At 42.8% G+C, this 14,880-nt stretch overlaps 1 protein-coding gene across 1 annotated transcript in view; it reads right to left on the bottom strand.

Moving 5' to 3' along the window:
- arhgef17 (Rho guanine nucleotide exchange factor (GEF) 17) overlaps positions 1-12,643 on the bottom strand; it is a 68,977-nt gene extending 56,334 nt beyond the window's left edge. The window contains exon 1 of the mRNA XM_079573129.1: positions 7,609-12,643. Within this exon, the coding sequence (XP_079429255.1) occupies positions 7,609-12,456 (4,848 nt within the window). The 5' untranslated portion in view covers positions 12,457-12,643. The remainder of the gene's footprint in view (positions 1-7,608) is intronic.
- Between the last annotated feature and the right edge of the window lie 2,237 nt (positions 12,644-14,880).

The raw sequence follows: 14,880 nt of genomic DNA, 5'->3' as shown, positions 1-14,880 counted from the left end.
CTTCCATTCAGTCCAATCCGAAAACAAGCCTTAAAAGGTTGAAGATATTCATAGCACGGCTGTCATCGACTGAAGGCGAGGACAAGCAGCAGAGTTTTCCCACAGAAATGTTCCTCTGACTTAGAGAGACCGGTCAGAACGCCGCTCTCGCTCTGTGATCTACTGGCAGCCTCATGTTACATGCCACTACTATGGTTTACGCTAACTTTGCAATACTATTGGCACACATAGTCCTCAAGGGGACACTAAAAAGCAGCGCTCTATCAAACCTCAAAGGCTTAGTACTAAATAATAGGCCGGCAAACATTTGGGTTGTGGTCACCAGACTCAAAACATAAATGGTACAGAAGATTGGACTTGTGAGATGAATCAGAACCGCAAAAAAGAAAGCAATTTTAAAATCGTATAAAGTTTTATGTCGCTTTGTCAAAACCGCCCCAAAAAAGTACAACTCGACCTCATCAACAATAACAGCTTGGATAAAGACAGCTTATCACAGAACTGACACAAAGAGACAGTATCAGAAGTGCTGAGGCATTGCTTTTGAAAACGCATATCAGAATCTTTTTCTCTGATCAAAAAGCTTCTTCATACCATAAAGAGCAAGAGACAGAGAGCAGCAGAATGGCAAGGATATAGTCTGTCTCCTACAACAGTCCTTAAAAGGCAATTTATGTATCTTACTGGTTTAAAAAGGTACTTATGATACGAATTCAACTTGGGATTTACCTTTACCTTCTTGATCTCCAGAATTTAGTCACTGAGCTTTCACTAATGGAGGCCTAGCACCAAGTTAGACCTGCTTGCTTTTAGGTCAGAGGTTGTGGTTCTAACCTTAAAGTGCATGTGACAGGTTTTAATGCTTTTGAAAATATGACTTATTTAGATAGATAACATCAGTTGCAAGCTCCTCAGTTGCATAATTGTCATTTTATTTCAGTGAAGCAGCAGTTTTAATGAAGAAAAGGGCGGAAAAGTTATTTTTATTTGAATTTAAAAGCTGCTGACAGGAAGTGAAATAGAAGAAGGTAAAGTTCCAGAGCAGTTTGACTCACTCATTTCCCACTGACATTAAAGGAATAGGCCACCGTTTCTACATACTGAGATATGTTCTTACGAGTTCTTTAGGACCTGTCTGGTCTTCCCCTGTGCCTTCAATCACGTAAACACAGCGCAGACGGCGTTAGCATTTAGCCTCTCCCTCTCTCCACTATAGCTCCAAAACAGGTCAAGATAGAAGCTACCAAGCTCTTCCACGTTTTCCCTATTTAAATATGGTTACGTGAAGTGTTCCACTACAAAGTATAATTACACAAAATTAAACAATGTGGATTTTCTAAGCGGATAAAAGGGGGAACTATAATATAAGGCGTAGTAATACCAGGAGTAGTTCGAAATCTGCGCAGTAATCTTCACTTTACTGTGCGGATGCCAAACTACTCCTGGTATTACTACGCCTTATATTATAGTTCCCCCTTTTATCCGCTTAGAAAATCCACATTGTTTAATTTTCTCTCCTATAGAGGAGAGAGGGAGAGGCTAAATGCTAACGCCGTCTGCGCTGTGTTTACGTGATAGAAGGCACGGGGGAAGACCAGACAGGTCCTAAAGAACTCGTCAAAGCTAAGGTAAGAACATATCTCAGTATGTAAAAACGGTGGCCTATTCCTTTAAAGCAGTACTAAGTAACTCTTGCCCCTAGAGGCCATAAGCGCAACTCCAGGTGTCGTTGCAAGTTACGATTCTTTAACTTATTAATTGTCTTGGAGAGTAAATACTACGCTGACAGGAAAGGCGAAGGGAGAGAGGGTTACTGTGCGTCCAATTATACAATGGAAATAATTTTTTTCACTCAAACTTGGCTGTAAATACTGTTTAAAGTGACGTTAGCCCACAGTTAGCTTTGCCCGTTAGCATGTTAGCGTCTTCTTCGTGATTCCATTAGTGTGTATTGCTTGCTCCGGTCCGGTGGCAGCGAAGTTGCAAACATGGTTTTCTGGCCAGGGGGAGATGAAAGACCCTCCAATCATCCCATAAACACTTGTATTACCTCCACAGGGACTTTATTAAGGTAAAGATGTTACTTAGTACTGCTTTAACATGGTGGCACAGCAACAGTTTACCTTCTTCTAAGTCACTTCCTGTCGGTGTCCAATAAGGAAGTGAAACTATCGACATCACAAAAATGGCCAAACTAAAGAAAGCTGGGTACGATCTTTAGCGAAATCTTAAAAATAACTGTGTTAACTATGTTTGAGCAAAAATTGTGTCACTTTGAAATCTGGCAAACCAATGTGTTTTACTCATTCTGACTTCTGACTGAATATCCGGCTCAGGGACAGAACAAAAAGTGACAACATACTGTAAAACGTCTTGTTTAACTTGAAATGTATTCAAGTTGGGTAAAACATTCCTGAACTGACGAGCGATTGAAAAACACTGCCTTTAAAACACGATCTAGCTTCCTCGCAGACCTTTGCATGTCTGCGCCACTGCCTCCAATTATCCCCTTTGTCTTTTGATGTCCCTGTGCGTCCCACGTCTTCCCTCTCATCTGCTGAGTCATGGAACCATACGGGCAGAACAAACCATATCCTCCAGGCTTTCATCTCTCCATCGCCTTTACGTCTCTCAGCGGCCCTGGCTTTTAGGAGCTCACAAACCCAGCGCTGACCTTTGCTGGTCTAAAGTGCACCCATAACATATCCTGTAGCTGTGCGCAGAGATCTACCCTTTTCACTGGACTTTTATGTGGACCTTCAGAGGGGACCGGTCACTCTTTTGAAATGTCTCCCGGCTCCCTTTTGTAAATGACAATATCTGATGACACAGTATGTTGGCGTACTGACTAGGAGGGGGCGACATGGCCAAAAGTTAATCTGATTTTCTTAGAGCTCAGGCCACAACTTTGATTTTATTACCAGTCTTGTGCAAACTTAGCATTATTACATTGTCTTTAAGATGTATCTGCTTCTTCTGCATTGCATTCTGAACATGAATTTACTCATGAGCATCAAAGTAATAATAAACTTGTGCACTGAGGTAATAATATGCAAGCAAGTACGTAATATGAGATCTCTCCTGAAAAATATGTGCATATCTCTGGCTTACTCAACCAAGGTGGGTCCAACCACTAACTGTGACTGTTCTCTTTGAAGTACAAATACCTTGATTTGATCATTAAAAATGCATACATATATACAGTGGGGAAAAAAAGTATTTGGTCAGTTTCACATAGACATTGTATTGGATTTTGGCCAAATACTTTTTTTCCCCATTGTATCTATGACTACAGGGGAAAAAAGATAAGTTAAATGATGCCTTTTCTGTTTTTTTAACCTCTCAACCCCGACCTGAAACAAGCACAATTTGTCCAGTTTGGTTATACCCCAATCAAAAGGTTATTGAAAAAAGTGTCACAATAGCAACAAAAATGAGACAAAACCGAGGATGGAAAATGGGGGAAAAGAGCGACAAAAAAGTGACAAACATGCAACAAAAAATCCATGGGAAAAAAACTAGGAAAAAATCCAGGTCTTTGCTTTCAATTGAAGCGTCACACTGGCCTATAGGCTGTGACCTTTGGATTTGGGTTAAGAACTCTAGAAAATGTACTCGGTTAAGGCGGGAGGCAAGAGGTTCAAATACTTTAGGACACCTTATATTTCCATTTAACATTCTATAGCTAATGTATACTGCATTATACAACCAATACGTCAACGCACTAACTAAAAGCCCAGTGTTGCAATGAGAGGGCACAAGGACCCGTGCTGTCTTGTCTTCACAGTTGTTTATTGGCAAACGATGCTTTCAAGGCAATTTGAAACTCAAACACCGGGACTCATTAAATTCCCAACATTTCGCCCAAGAGGGGAAGGTTTAGCGAGGACGTTGTCAAGGGTACTTTGGTGTGTCGTGAACTTTTGACAATAAACATAACTTTCTCAAAGTGGTTTAGAATAGTAAAAGTTATGACATGAGGTAATCTTGAGGGTTGTGTTTGTTATAACAGAGACGAGAAATTTAGATGCAAAACAATAATCCAAAATTCAGAACAGCTTTGGGTTAGTTTTCTGTTGTTTTTATGCCATTGTTATTGTGGCAAAAGTATCTGCCAAAGCTCCCACTCTGTAAAGACATTTACCACACTGGTCGATGTGACAGGCCAATGTTGCTTTTAGACATTATGGAAAAGTTGATTCCTTATCTATGCTTGATTGTGAAACAAGTATGAATTTAATCCATCACAATGGATTCAGAAGACAGTACGGACATGTGGAAAGCCCCTAGAGTGCTTATGAAATGTAATCTTATTACATTGTGTAGGTTTTCAATGACTGCAGGGATTTCCAGCTTCAGTCTTGTCATGGCACAATGGTTACTCACCTCAGAGAATTAATAATTTTGGAACAGTGAACTAGAACTGCCTATTTTTAGTGTGTAATTCTATGCTCTATCCAAGAGCATAGGAGGAGTTGGGTTTGTTAGAAAAGCAAAAGAATGAAAGTGATCTCGGCAGAAGGTATTCAATTCTGTGTGGGTGGCCTAATAGAAAACTGTCAGTCATGAATCCGGACCAGTGGTTTGAACACGTATCCATGCAAGACAGAGCACAATGCACTCCAATCGTTTTGTCAAAACCTTATGCGGTCTCATCAATATGACAAAGGAGACAAAAATGGCCGATGTTAATCTTTTATTTGTCAAACTGTTTAGGGTTAAGAAACACAGGCAGTCGAGCTTTGTTTACAGAACAGATGTTTAAGACGTTCACGCACACGTCTATCAATACTACTGGCTCCTGGTCCTCATTACTTGCTTTCCAGCGGCCTTTTCCATGTTATGTAACGAAGGAGATAAAACACATTCCTGCAGCGTGATAAAAATTAGGCAAAATATGCAGGGAGACCTATAGAGAAATCCACTGAGTCAAGTCCAATGATCCATCTGTTTGGACTAGCTGTTGCCTTAGGAACTAAAGATATTAGGTAAAAGCAAGATTGACCGTTTATGCGGGGGACTTTGAACAGTTTAAAAATAAAAAAGATATTAAAAATAACTGTCTGGTTTAAGAACAGACTTGTTTTGCTTCTCCCCCTCCCTCCGTCGCTTTCATTCTTTAGCTCACTCGCTGTACTATTTTAATCCAGGACATTTTTTAGCCAATTCTCTCCTTCCTGCTTGCTTTGCTCTTTTTTGGACTACGCCTAATTCTGTCCAACTAAAACAGACTGTACAAGCAAAACGTTATGGAGATATCTTATACTTTTCCTCCCGTTTTTAGTTTGTTACAATATATTTCTAATGGCATAATTGATCATTCCCTACCCAGCCATTCACCCAATTTACTGTTGAAATACAGGTGCCTCTGCCCGGGTCTTAGAAACCTTTTACGGGGGTACATCCAAGCCCCAATGAACAAGAAAGAGTGTAATAGTGGCCAGGCACACGTGTCACTGTCAAAATCATTTTAAAGCTTGGTTCCAAAGAATATTATGCTGCTGCTGTGACAAAAATCTATTTTGATTGAGTCTGGTCAGGCAGAATGGTGGAGGTGTGTTGCCAGTATGAGAGTTGAGTGTAAAGCACTCAACTCTTTGTTTGGAATCTACTGCCTGTATCACTGAGGACTTTATCAACCTTTGGACACTTCAAAATGGCTATTTTTGTTTATCTAAAACTGACTGCCACTGCTTGTAGTTCACTCTTGGTTGGAATAACATTATTATCTTTATTTTTTACTGTTTTACTTGTTTCCTATTGTAAAAATATTGTAAAATGTGAGATTGTCGTGTGAGCTGGAGAGGTATCTGAGAGAAATTGTCTTTAATGTCTGTCTGTAACTGTTTGTTGTGTAACTTATCCTGTGTTGTACTGTACTGTGTTCAATGTGATGCATCTCATTAATACATTTTTATCTAAATTCTTTCTGTAGTAACACGCCCTGTAGGAACAGTCAGATCTGCCAATATGGAGGTTCTCTCGATTCTCTGTAACTGATGTAAATGGGGAGGAGTAATTGATGCATCTTAATTAAAATGTCTATATTCGCTACACTAGTAATACCTCGGCCACTGGGTGTTGTTGCTCATTTAGTGAATTGCTCAGGCTTAAACTTCCCATCATTTTGGTTTAGATCTTCTAACATTAGCTCACTTTGGTCTAAGCCATATATTTTTGGGAGGATATGCTTTCTTTTTAAGCACTATATTATGTCCTTAAGTTATGCTCATTGAAGGATCTCATACATTTTTAAAAAGGAGAACTACTGCTCTGTGCCATCCAATTTCTTGGCTGAACTCAGACTTAGCACATCTTTGCACACTGTCTCACAGGCTCAGAGCTTCAGGCCTAAGTGCATAATGGCAAACTGTATCCTTCGACTGGACTGCCATCCGTACACAGCTGTAATAGACGAAGATCCTCCTGCACACACACCAGCCATTAGCTCTGGATATCATCAAACACTTCTGTGACCACAACAACTTCCCATTTCCCTAAAGCCATTTCCTGCCCGAGGAGGCCATGAGCCAGCCACTGGTTCAGTCGCCACAGCAACAAAAGAGAGCACTTGACGAGGAAAGGAAACAGAGATGTGAGGAAGGAGTTGATTACAGAAGGGGAGAGCTACAAACTTCAGCATCAAATCAGCTTTCAACATGAATTTGCTTTGCAGGTTGTGTACAAAGGGAGCCCAGAATGTATTATATTAAATAACTGCAGCAAAAATACAATACAATGACAAAGGGCATTAGGCTTTTTCCACAGCGAGTAAAAGGAAAGTGAAACTCCAACTCAAAAAAAGCAATTAAAACACTTTGTGAGGCATGTTGTTTTATCAGTGGAATAACATTAGGCCTTCCTCAATATACAACACTGAGATTTGTTATGATAAGGCAGAAAACAATGGGATTTTGAAAGCTATTTCATGCCACTGAACTTAACCACATGTAAAATAAGCAAACTAAATCAGCATCAGTAGCGTTTTAAGCATTGCCAAAATATAACAAGAGAAGACAAATGTGTGTGCGAAGTTGTATATCGGTCATGTACGGAATGAGAAGTCAGTAGTAATTATCACGACAGGGCAAAATAACATACACAAACTACTTACTAGCCTCTGTTCTTAATGACATCTGTATATTGTGGTCTTGCTCATAACAACACTCAAACAAACCGTGATCCAGCTCTAATTCACAACAGTCAAAAAAGGCACCGAGACATAAACGTGTCAGCGAGGCCATAAGTCAAACGCACTTAAAAGGTCTGCAAACGTCTTCCCCTGCAGCATAGCCTAAAGCCAAACAAACTTCTCTCACTGCAATAAGTTGTAGTGTAGTGTTTAAGGAATTTTACACTTGATATGCCATACAATGTGTGAAATAGGGCTGCACAAAATACCGCCAAATTATTACGTATCTTCCAATGTAATTTCGTTTTACAGTTTACATCTTTATTTATTTTATTTAATTGAGGGTACTGTGGTTAAATGGTTTAGTAAAATACTGATTGCATATTTAGCTTTTTTTCTCATAGCGTGCAGCCCTACTGTGCACATTAGAAAGCACATAGCAGCATGGAGAAAAAAAAGAATAAAGCTAAACTCACCACTCTAGGCTTGATCCTTTGCGGAACGGGAATGGATGGGGGGTCTTCTGATCCCTTGTTCTCTGATGCAGACTCCACTCCATCTTTGCAGCCAGGAACAGGCCTCTGCCCCGCATCGCCCTCCGAGACACTCCGCTCCAAAACATAAGTCTTTGTGACATCTTCCAGTCCAGGGGCATTGTTCCCCGCAGACTTATTTAGCACTGGGGCCTCTGCAGTCGGCAGGACAGGGAGGCAGCCAGCTTCCTTCACCGGATACAGGGGCGGTGGAGAGATGGGGATGAATGTTGTGGGTTCGCTGGCATGGCGGACATGCTTGGGCTTGGTTTTGTTGTGTGACTGGGGTACAGGCAGAGAAAGAGCTGTCGTGCCAGTTTCATCAATGCTGTCCTCTTGCTCCTCTACTCCCAGCCCAAGTGATTCAAATGGGTCCTCAAGTGGGCTATAGTGGGCCAGTCTGTTTGGCCGCTTTCTTCCAGGTCTTCGGATGATACGAGGGGTCAAGGCTTCAACAAACTTGCGGTCAAAGTTAAAGTTAATTTCCTCTTCCTCTTCCGCTTTACCTTGATCAATGACGTCATCTTCATCATTCTCAGAGTAGTGGCAGCCATCTGATTTAGAACGAGGCTTCATAGTGTTGTTACCCTCATGGTGTTGTGGCTGAATCAGTGCTGTTGACTTGCCCTCTGGCTTCCACATTTCCTCTCTTTGCTCACACAGGATTGGCTCACTGCTGGAGGGCGGAATCTGACCAGTCTGATCCAGCTCACTGATTGGCTCAGTGCTGCTGGACTGTGCTCTTTGCTGAGGATCAATGTGGGCTTCGCTTCTGCGACTTGGGTCACTAAATGATTTCTTCTTTGGTGCTTTGCCATTGCCATGGTCATCTGCCATGAGTCTGTCCATCGCACCTGGTTCTGCAACAATACTCTGGATGACCTGATAGTCCTGAATGTCATCTTCACACAAGCCTCCATCGCTGTATAGTGACAAGTCACTGGTCACGCTGCCCTTGGATTCTGCCAAAGTTGTCATGGCGGCTGTGTCCGTGGTTCCTCCCTTGACAGACAGAGATCCTAACAGATTACTGTCTACAGATGAGAAGTTTCTATTCCCATCCTCTGTTTCGGAGCAGCATCTCTGAGGCATTGGGTCGCTGAGTGAGCGGTAAACAGTGGGCTCTCCATTTCCAGCAGCAGTTGTTGTCTCTGCGTTAAGAACAGGACTCGCGTCTGAGCCTGTGTTAGCGTTAGAGGGAGAGAATTTGCGCCGCCGCCGCGTCGTGTTGGGGGTTGTAGGCCCTTCAGCTCCCTCTCCTGCAGCTGGGGCCATTAGCCCCGGTGAGACGGGTTTATTGCAGGTGACCTCTTCATTTGTAGGGCTGGCATTCTTGCTCGCACCACTGCTGCTCAGCTCCAGAAAAACACAGTCACTTCCAGGCTTACGTTCAGAAAAAGATTTGCGGTTTTCATTCAGTCGATCTGTGCAACTCACAAGCTTCTCTGTGACCTCTTTTGCCTCCTGATGCAATCCTTCCACCACATGGAAGGCTGATTGCTTCCATAAGGCGACAGGCTGCCCCAACATGTCTGTGGCATTCTCTGACCCTGAATTAACCCCAGCTGACCTCAGAAACGACCTCTCTGCAGGGTCACTGGGGCCACACTCTGGCTCAGTCACGATCCCTTCATCCGTAAGACTCGACTCGTGCCCCGAAAGTTCATCCAGCGAGCGCTCACAGGACATGCTTTCCTCCGAGTCCACCTTCAGCATGGCCTTCTCCGTCTCTGTGCCCCGGCTTCTAAACTCCCCTAACTGCACACATGGTCCATCCCTCTTGCTCTCTCTGTTCTCCTCCTCCTCGTGTTTATCTTTGGGCTTTACATTCTTACATTCACGCTCTCCTTTCATCATTGTCTCATGTTTAAAACTCAGACTCGAGTGCTGTTCCTCTTCAGATGTCTTACTCATCTGCAAACTGTTCATCTTCAAACCACTCTGAGTTTTCGTTATATCTAAATCATCATCATAATCATCGTCGTCTTCCTCCCTTGTGCTCATCTGGCAGATGTCTTGAATAACCTGTCTGGCCTCCTGAACATACTTTTCCTGTAATGGAGTTGGCATTACATCATCCTCATCTTCAAAAGTATAATGCCCTCTTCCAATCCTAAAGTCACCGCTGTCACTTTCAACATCCCTGTCTGGGACCATCACCCTGCCCCCGCCCCCCTCCCCTTCTAGATCTAGCTGCTGCTCTGAAGAACTCCTCTTAGCTGAGCTGCCTCTCACGCTACCACGTCCTATCACTGAGGGTTTCTCTGAGTAAGTAAACGATTTGGTCCGTCGCAGAGTGGCTGTTAAGTCTTTCAAAGATGGCCGATTGCCTCCCTGACTGCGTGAACCCATCTTGTATATAGATGACCCTTCACCACATTTTTCACTTGTTTTTCGCATTTTGAGATCAGATAAGTCAGATTTGAGAAAATTTAAAAGGGTCAGAGTTTCAGACGCTATGTCAGGGTCAGACATGGATATTTTTTCATTGGCTGCACCTTCAAAGGCCGCCCTTCTTAACTTAACATTGTGACTTGCTCTCGCTCCAGTATACAAGTCCCTTTCTCTGGCATTAGACACACTAGAAGAGGAGGAGGAGACTATGGGCGCCAATTTAGAGCGCACGTGAATGGGAGTGCGAGATAAGTTGTCTCCATGGCCAAAGCTGGGAGAGCGATACATGGTAAAATTACCATGAAAGGTTTTACTAAGCACGGAAGAGGAAGGGTTAAAAGCTCTGTGGGTCCTACTTCCTACATGGCTGCCAATTTGCTCATCCTCTTTCAGTGTTTCAGTGCTGGAGTAGCGGCTGTTACTGCCTGACCCACCAGGGCTGCAGAGGAACGGTGGGATGTTGACCTTCGACACCCGGGACACACATGGGCGTGCGGTCGCTGCTGAAGGAGAGGAAAGGCGCTCCCATTGCTGCACTCTGAGTTTGTTACTGTAACTGCCTGCTTCTCTCACAGACTGGCTTCGGGTTAGCGCCGCCCCAAACTCAGCCCTCGTGTTTTGTCGCTCCATGTGCTCCATAGTCACATCTGTGTCACTGTCACTGTCGTCTGATTCTCCATCACGATCGTCATAATCATCACGGCCAGTTGATAGAGCGACCTTCTTTTTCTTTCTTAATGAACGGCGCCGCACAGGGTCTCGACTTGGTGGGCCTAGGCAGCCAGGGCTATCTTCCTCACTGCCTGAAGACCTGCCAATGCCCTTAGCACCCCAGAGCCCATTTTTATTGCGTGATAAATAGCTGCTTCCACGGTGTAAGACTGTTCTTTCCTCTCTATTGCAAATGGAGGAGACAGGACTACAAGAAAGACTCCTGCCTGTTCTTCTGTTGAACTGCTCCTCCTCCTCTCCGGAGCTAAATTTCCAGCGGGAAATAAAGAAAGAGCCACCTCTCAGTTCAGTGTTGGGAGCTACAGTAGAGAAGGAGGTAATGGCTTTATCTGGAGGTGGAGCGGAGGAGGTGGGGGCTGGTTCTGTAGAGGAGCTATGTGAGGAATGTAAACTATCCCTGGGCAGCCCGACCCCTTGTCTACCCCTCTCCTCCCTCACCTTAGTCTGGGGGAAAGAGGTGGAGCACGAGGAGGTGTCCCGGCTCACCGAAGAGCTCCAAGTAGCAGCAGGCTGGGGGTCAGGGTGAGGGTCAGGTGTCACCCCTGTGTTCCTGGGCGCAGTCTGGGATTCAGTGTTGTGATTTCTCGATGCACTCAGAAGTGGGTTAATCCTATGGTGGTGACTAAGACTAATTTGAAAAGTATTTCTGGGGCTGCTAATCCTTAAGTGTGCATCATCGGGAGGCTGTTGTGGCGCACCTCTTAAAGACAAGTTCATATCTTCACAAACAGTAGCAGGACTGCTCTCTCTGCTCTCTCTACCTACCACGCATCTCTCATGAAAAGACAAAGAGCTGGAAAGTTTATCACTTTTCTCTGACAAAAGGGCACTCTCATTGGCTTCCTTTAAATTCTCAAATGAGCCAGTTTCGTCTTGGTCTTTACTTTGCTTCTCATCAAAAATTCGTCTGATTTTGGTAACACTTGGCCACTTGTCTGAGTGCAGGTCACTGGGATGCAAATAAGTTTTGTGTGTTTTGCAAGGCCGCCTGGAAACTTCTTCTTCATCATCTGTTAAAGTTTTAGTAGGTTCTGAACGACAAATTTGCGCGTAATCTCTCTTACCGGTGTTGCCGTCGACTGAAACCCGTATAATGATCCTCCTTTCTGAGTCAGAACCGGACACAGAGTCGGTCCCAGAGAAAACTTTGTGCACTTTGTTGTCAGTGGAGGAGTCCGGAGCTGTATCACTGCTATCCAGCAAAAAAACACCGGCGCTGTCCTCGTTAAAAGAATGGCGAGAGGGAGAGCCGCTTTTCCTCGAGTTCCTAATCCGGGGAAGAGTGCTTCTCCCCCGCTTCACTGCTGCTCTGTCCCCCGCTGAAGTTGTTGTGGGAGTCCCGGATGAGCCGCCGCCGCCGCCGCTGCTGAACTTCTCAGTGAGTTGGCGGATGGATGGAGAAATAGCAGAAGCGATGGGAGTGGAGGAGCCTCTCTTTGGGTCTGTGGTTGGGAGGCCGGCGGTTGTGGCACGGATTTTGGAAACTTTTCTTGACTGACTAACATTGTGCGTCGCCAAATGCTCCGGAGGAAGGGCGACGCCAGCTGCCTCCGAGTCCTGTGATTTGTGTTGTTGTTGCAGGTCCTCGCTTTTGTTGGCACTCCAAGTCCCCAGGTTCTTAAAAGACACGCTGCGGTGTACCCTCTTCTGCTCCTTTTCAGCCATTGTTCGCGTTTAAAGCATCCCCATTATCCAAATGTTACAGACCCAAGCACTTTGTTGGACTGTGGTCAACTCTTCCCCCCCACAACATGATAACGGCACAATAATGCAACTACTCTCCCCTTTTCCACACAATTACAGGCAAAGTCATAATCCCCATTTTAAAAAGGTGAGGCAGGAACAATACTTTGCTGAATGGAAAAGTGTAGCCAATTTTTTTTTATCAAAATAAACTTACATGTGCCGAATCCACATTCGCGTTTTGAAGAAAAGCGCAACAAGTTTCTGACCTAAACTTTTTTCCTGCCCATGACCTGTTCACAAACACGTTTCCATCATGTCCCTCATACAGTTTGCTGCGGCTGTGTCTGCGCCTGCACGGCCTGCACGACGCATCAGCATCTGATAAATCCTGTGCAGCATTCCTTATTTTGGCATGATTTGAGTTTCCGTGACTTGTGTTGTTTTTTGCATGTTAATGCCTGAGATACGGGAGTGTGGGCGGGACTAGGGGTATGGGGCTGTCATAGCCCCCTCGGGGATTGAGAGGAAAAGCGTTTCTTTTCTTTTCTTTTTTTGAGAGCAAAGTTAGATACTGTGTACAAACTGTGTGTAATTATAGCCCATTCCCATAAGAGAAAGAACATGCCCAGAAAACTGCCCATCCTGGATATCTCCAATACAGCCACCTGTTGTGTTAATGTGCGTGGACTACATCCCTGCAGTTAAAATATGGCATTATTATAGCCTGAGACAGTTAACAAAAACAAAAATAACCAAAAGAGAAAAAAAAGAGAGAAAAATGAAACATGACATTAAATTATGCAACTTGAACAGCCAATACTCTGATACAGGCCAACTAATGTATAGACTTTTGAGTTGTGCATGTTTTTGGATTTGTTTTGTTTTTTACACAGCTGAATGATTGTAAATTGTGGTTCACACATTTCAAGGATCTAACCAGGAAAACTGTGGTCTTCCCATGTGGTCAACAGGTCTTTTTGTTCCAAAGGGACATAATCTCTTGACTCACAAAAAGGTAGACTGCATGGCGGCAGTGCCCCCTGCTGTCAACATTAGATCAGGCTCCTCGTGCCTGTGTGGGTTTACCACATGAAGTCTGAATGTAGGCATTTTATTGGACAGTGCATTATTCCATCAAGCGATGTGCATTTGAGAAATGTCTTTATTTACCCATAAACAAATGTAGCAAAAATAAAACTTTATGCATTTTAGTAACACATTGTTTGCCCATTAAAGCACAGTCAGAGCTAATACTGCTTCTGGTTTAGCAAGACGTTCAGATACATATTTCATAAACATTACATACATCTTAAACATTAGCAACAATGTTTTACCCAAAACATGGTGCCACAGTACATGCACAGCACATACATGCACTCTCTACAGTCTAATATTCATAGTAATAAAATGTCACTCATGTGGGTTTATGGGTTGTATCTACTGCAAAAACAAAACAAAAACATGACAGTGTTTTCTTATGTGCTTGTGTAATATTCTTTTCTTGTTATGTACAAATATAAATGTTTCAAAGAGACATAACGCATGAGGTTTGGACCCTGCATTAAGGGTGTATTAAATAACAATATCAGAGGCCCCCTTTTAAAGGCATCTCAGTGCAAAAGGTTACAGCAATGGCATAAACATTAAGTATCATGTGCCTTAACTGTATGAGCAGTATTTTTTAAATTGAGTTGCCATATCTTCATTTTACAAAGAAACATAAATGAAATAAACTTCTTTATAGGCAGAGAAATTTTCTTTTCAATCCCATAATACTTTAACCAAACTATATCAAGAAACGTAAAGCAATAGGGTCTATCTTACATTAGCAGTAGCACTCATGCTAATGCAGGTCACACTGGATAGTCTGTATGAATAATGGTCAATTTGGTATTAAATAATCAAGATAAAACTGAACAACTATCCCTCAAACCATAAAATTAGTGATGGGCGACGCTGCATTTTTGTTGTTGGAATAAATACTTTTGGGTTCATAAAGTCAACACTAATGCTGATACAGTTAATAGTCATTTTATATGGATGAATGCATGTCAGTCAATTAAATATCTGTATGTAATGTTAAGTAATGTAATGGTAATTTTATATGATTATTGTGCATGTAAGTCAAATTAGTATTACTGTAACTGGCCATTATTTTGTAACAAATCTATAAAATATGTATTTTTGTCACCTCACATGGACAGATCCGTCCAATACAAGTTCAAAAGAACTTGTACTTTGCCTTTTATTTTACATTATGTTCATTAGTATCAATACCCAAATGAGTGGTACTGACTTGGTATCTTTAAGCCCATCACTACTTTACATATAATTTAAACATATTAATACTACAGATTAAGACTAAATTTCACAGTGAACAAGTAAAACAAAGCACAGTAATTC

This window comes from Gobius niger (assembly GCF_951799975.1).
Source record: "Gobius niger genome assembly, chromosome: 1".
In the NCBI taxonomy this organism is placed as follows: Eukaryota; Metazoa; Chordata; class Actinopteri; order Gobiiformes; family Gobiidae; genus Gobius; species Gobius niger.
This window is presented reverse-complemented; position numbering and strand designations above follow the sequence as displayed.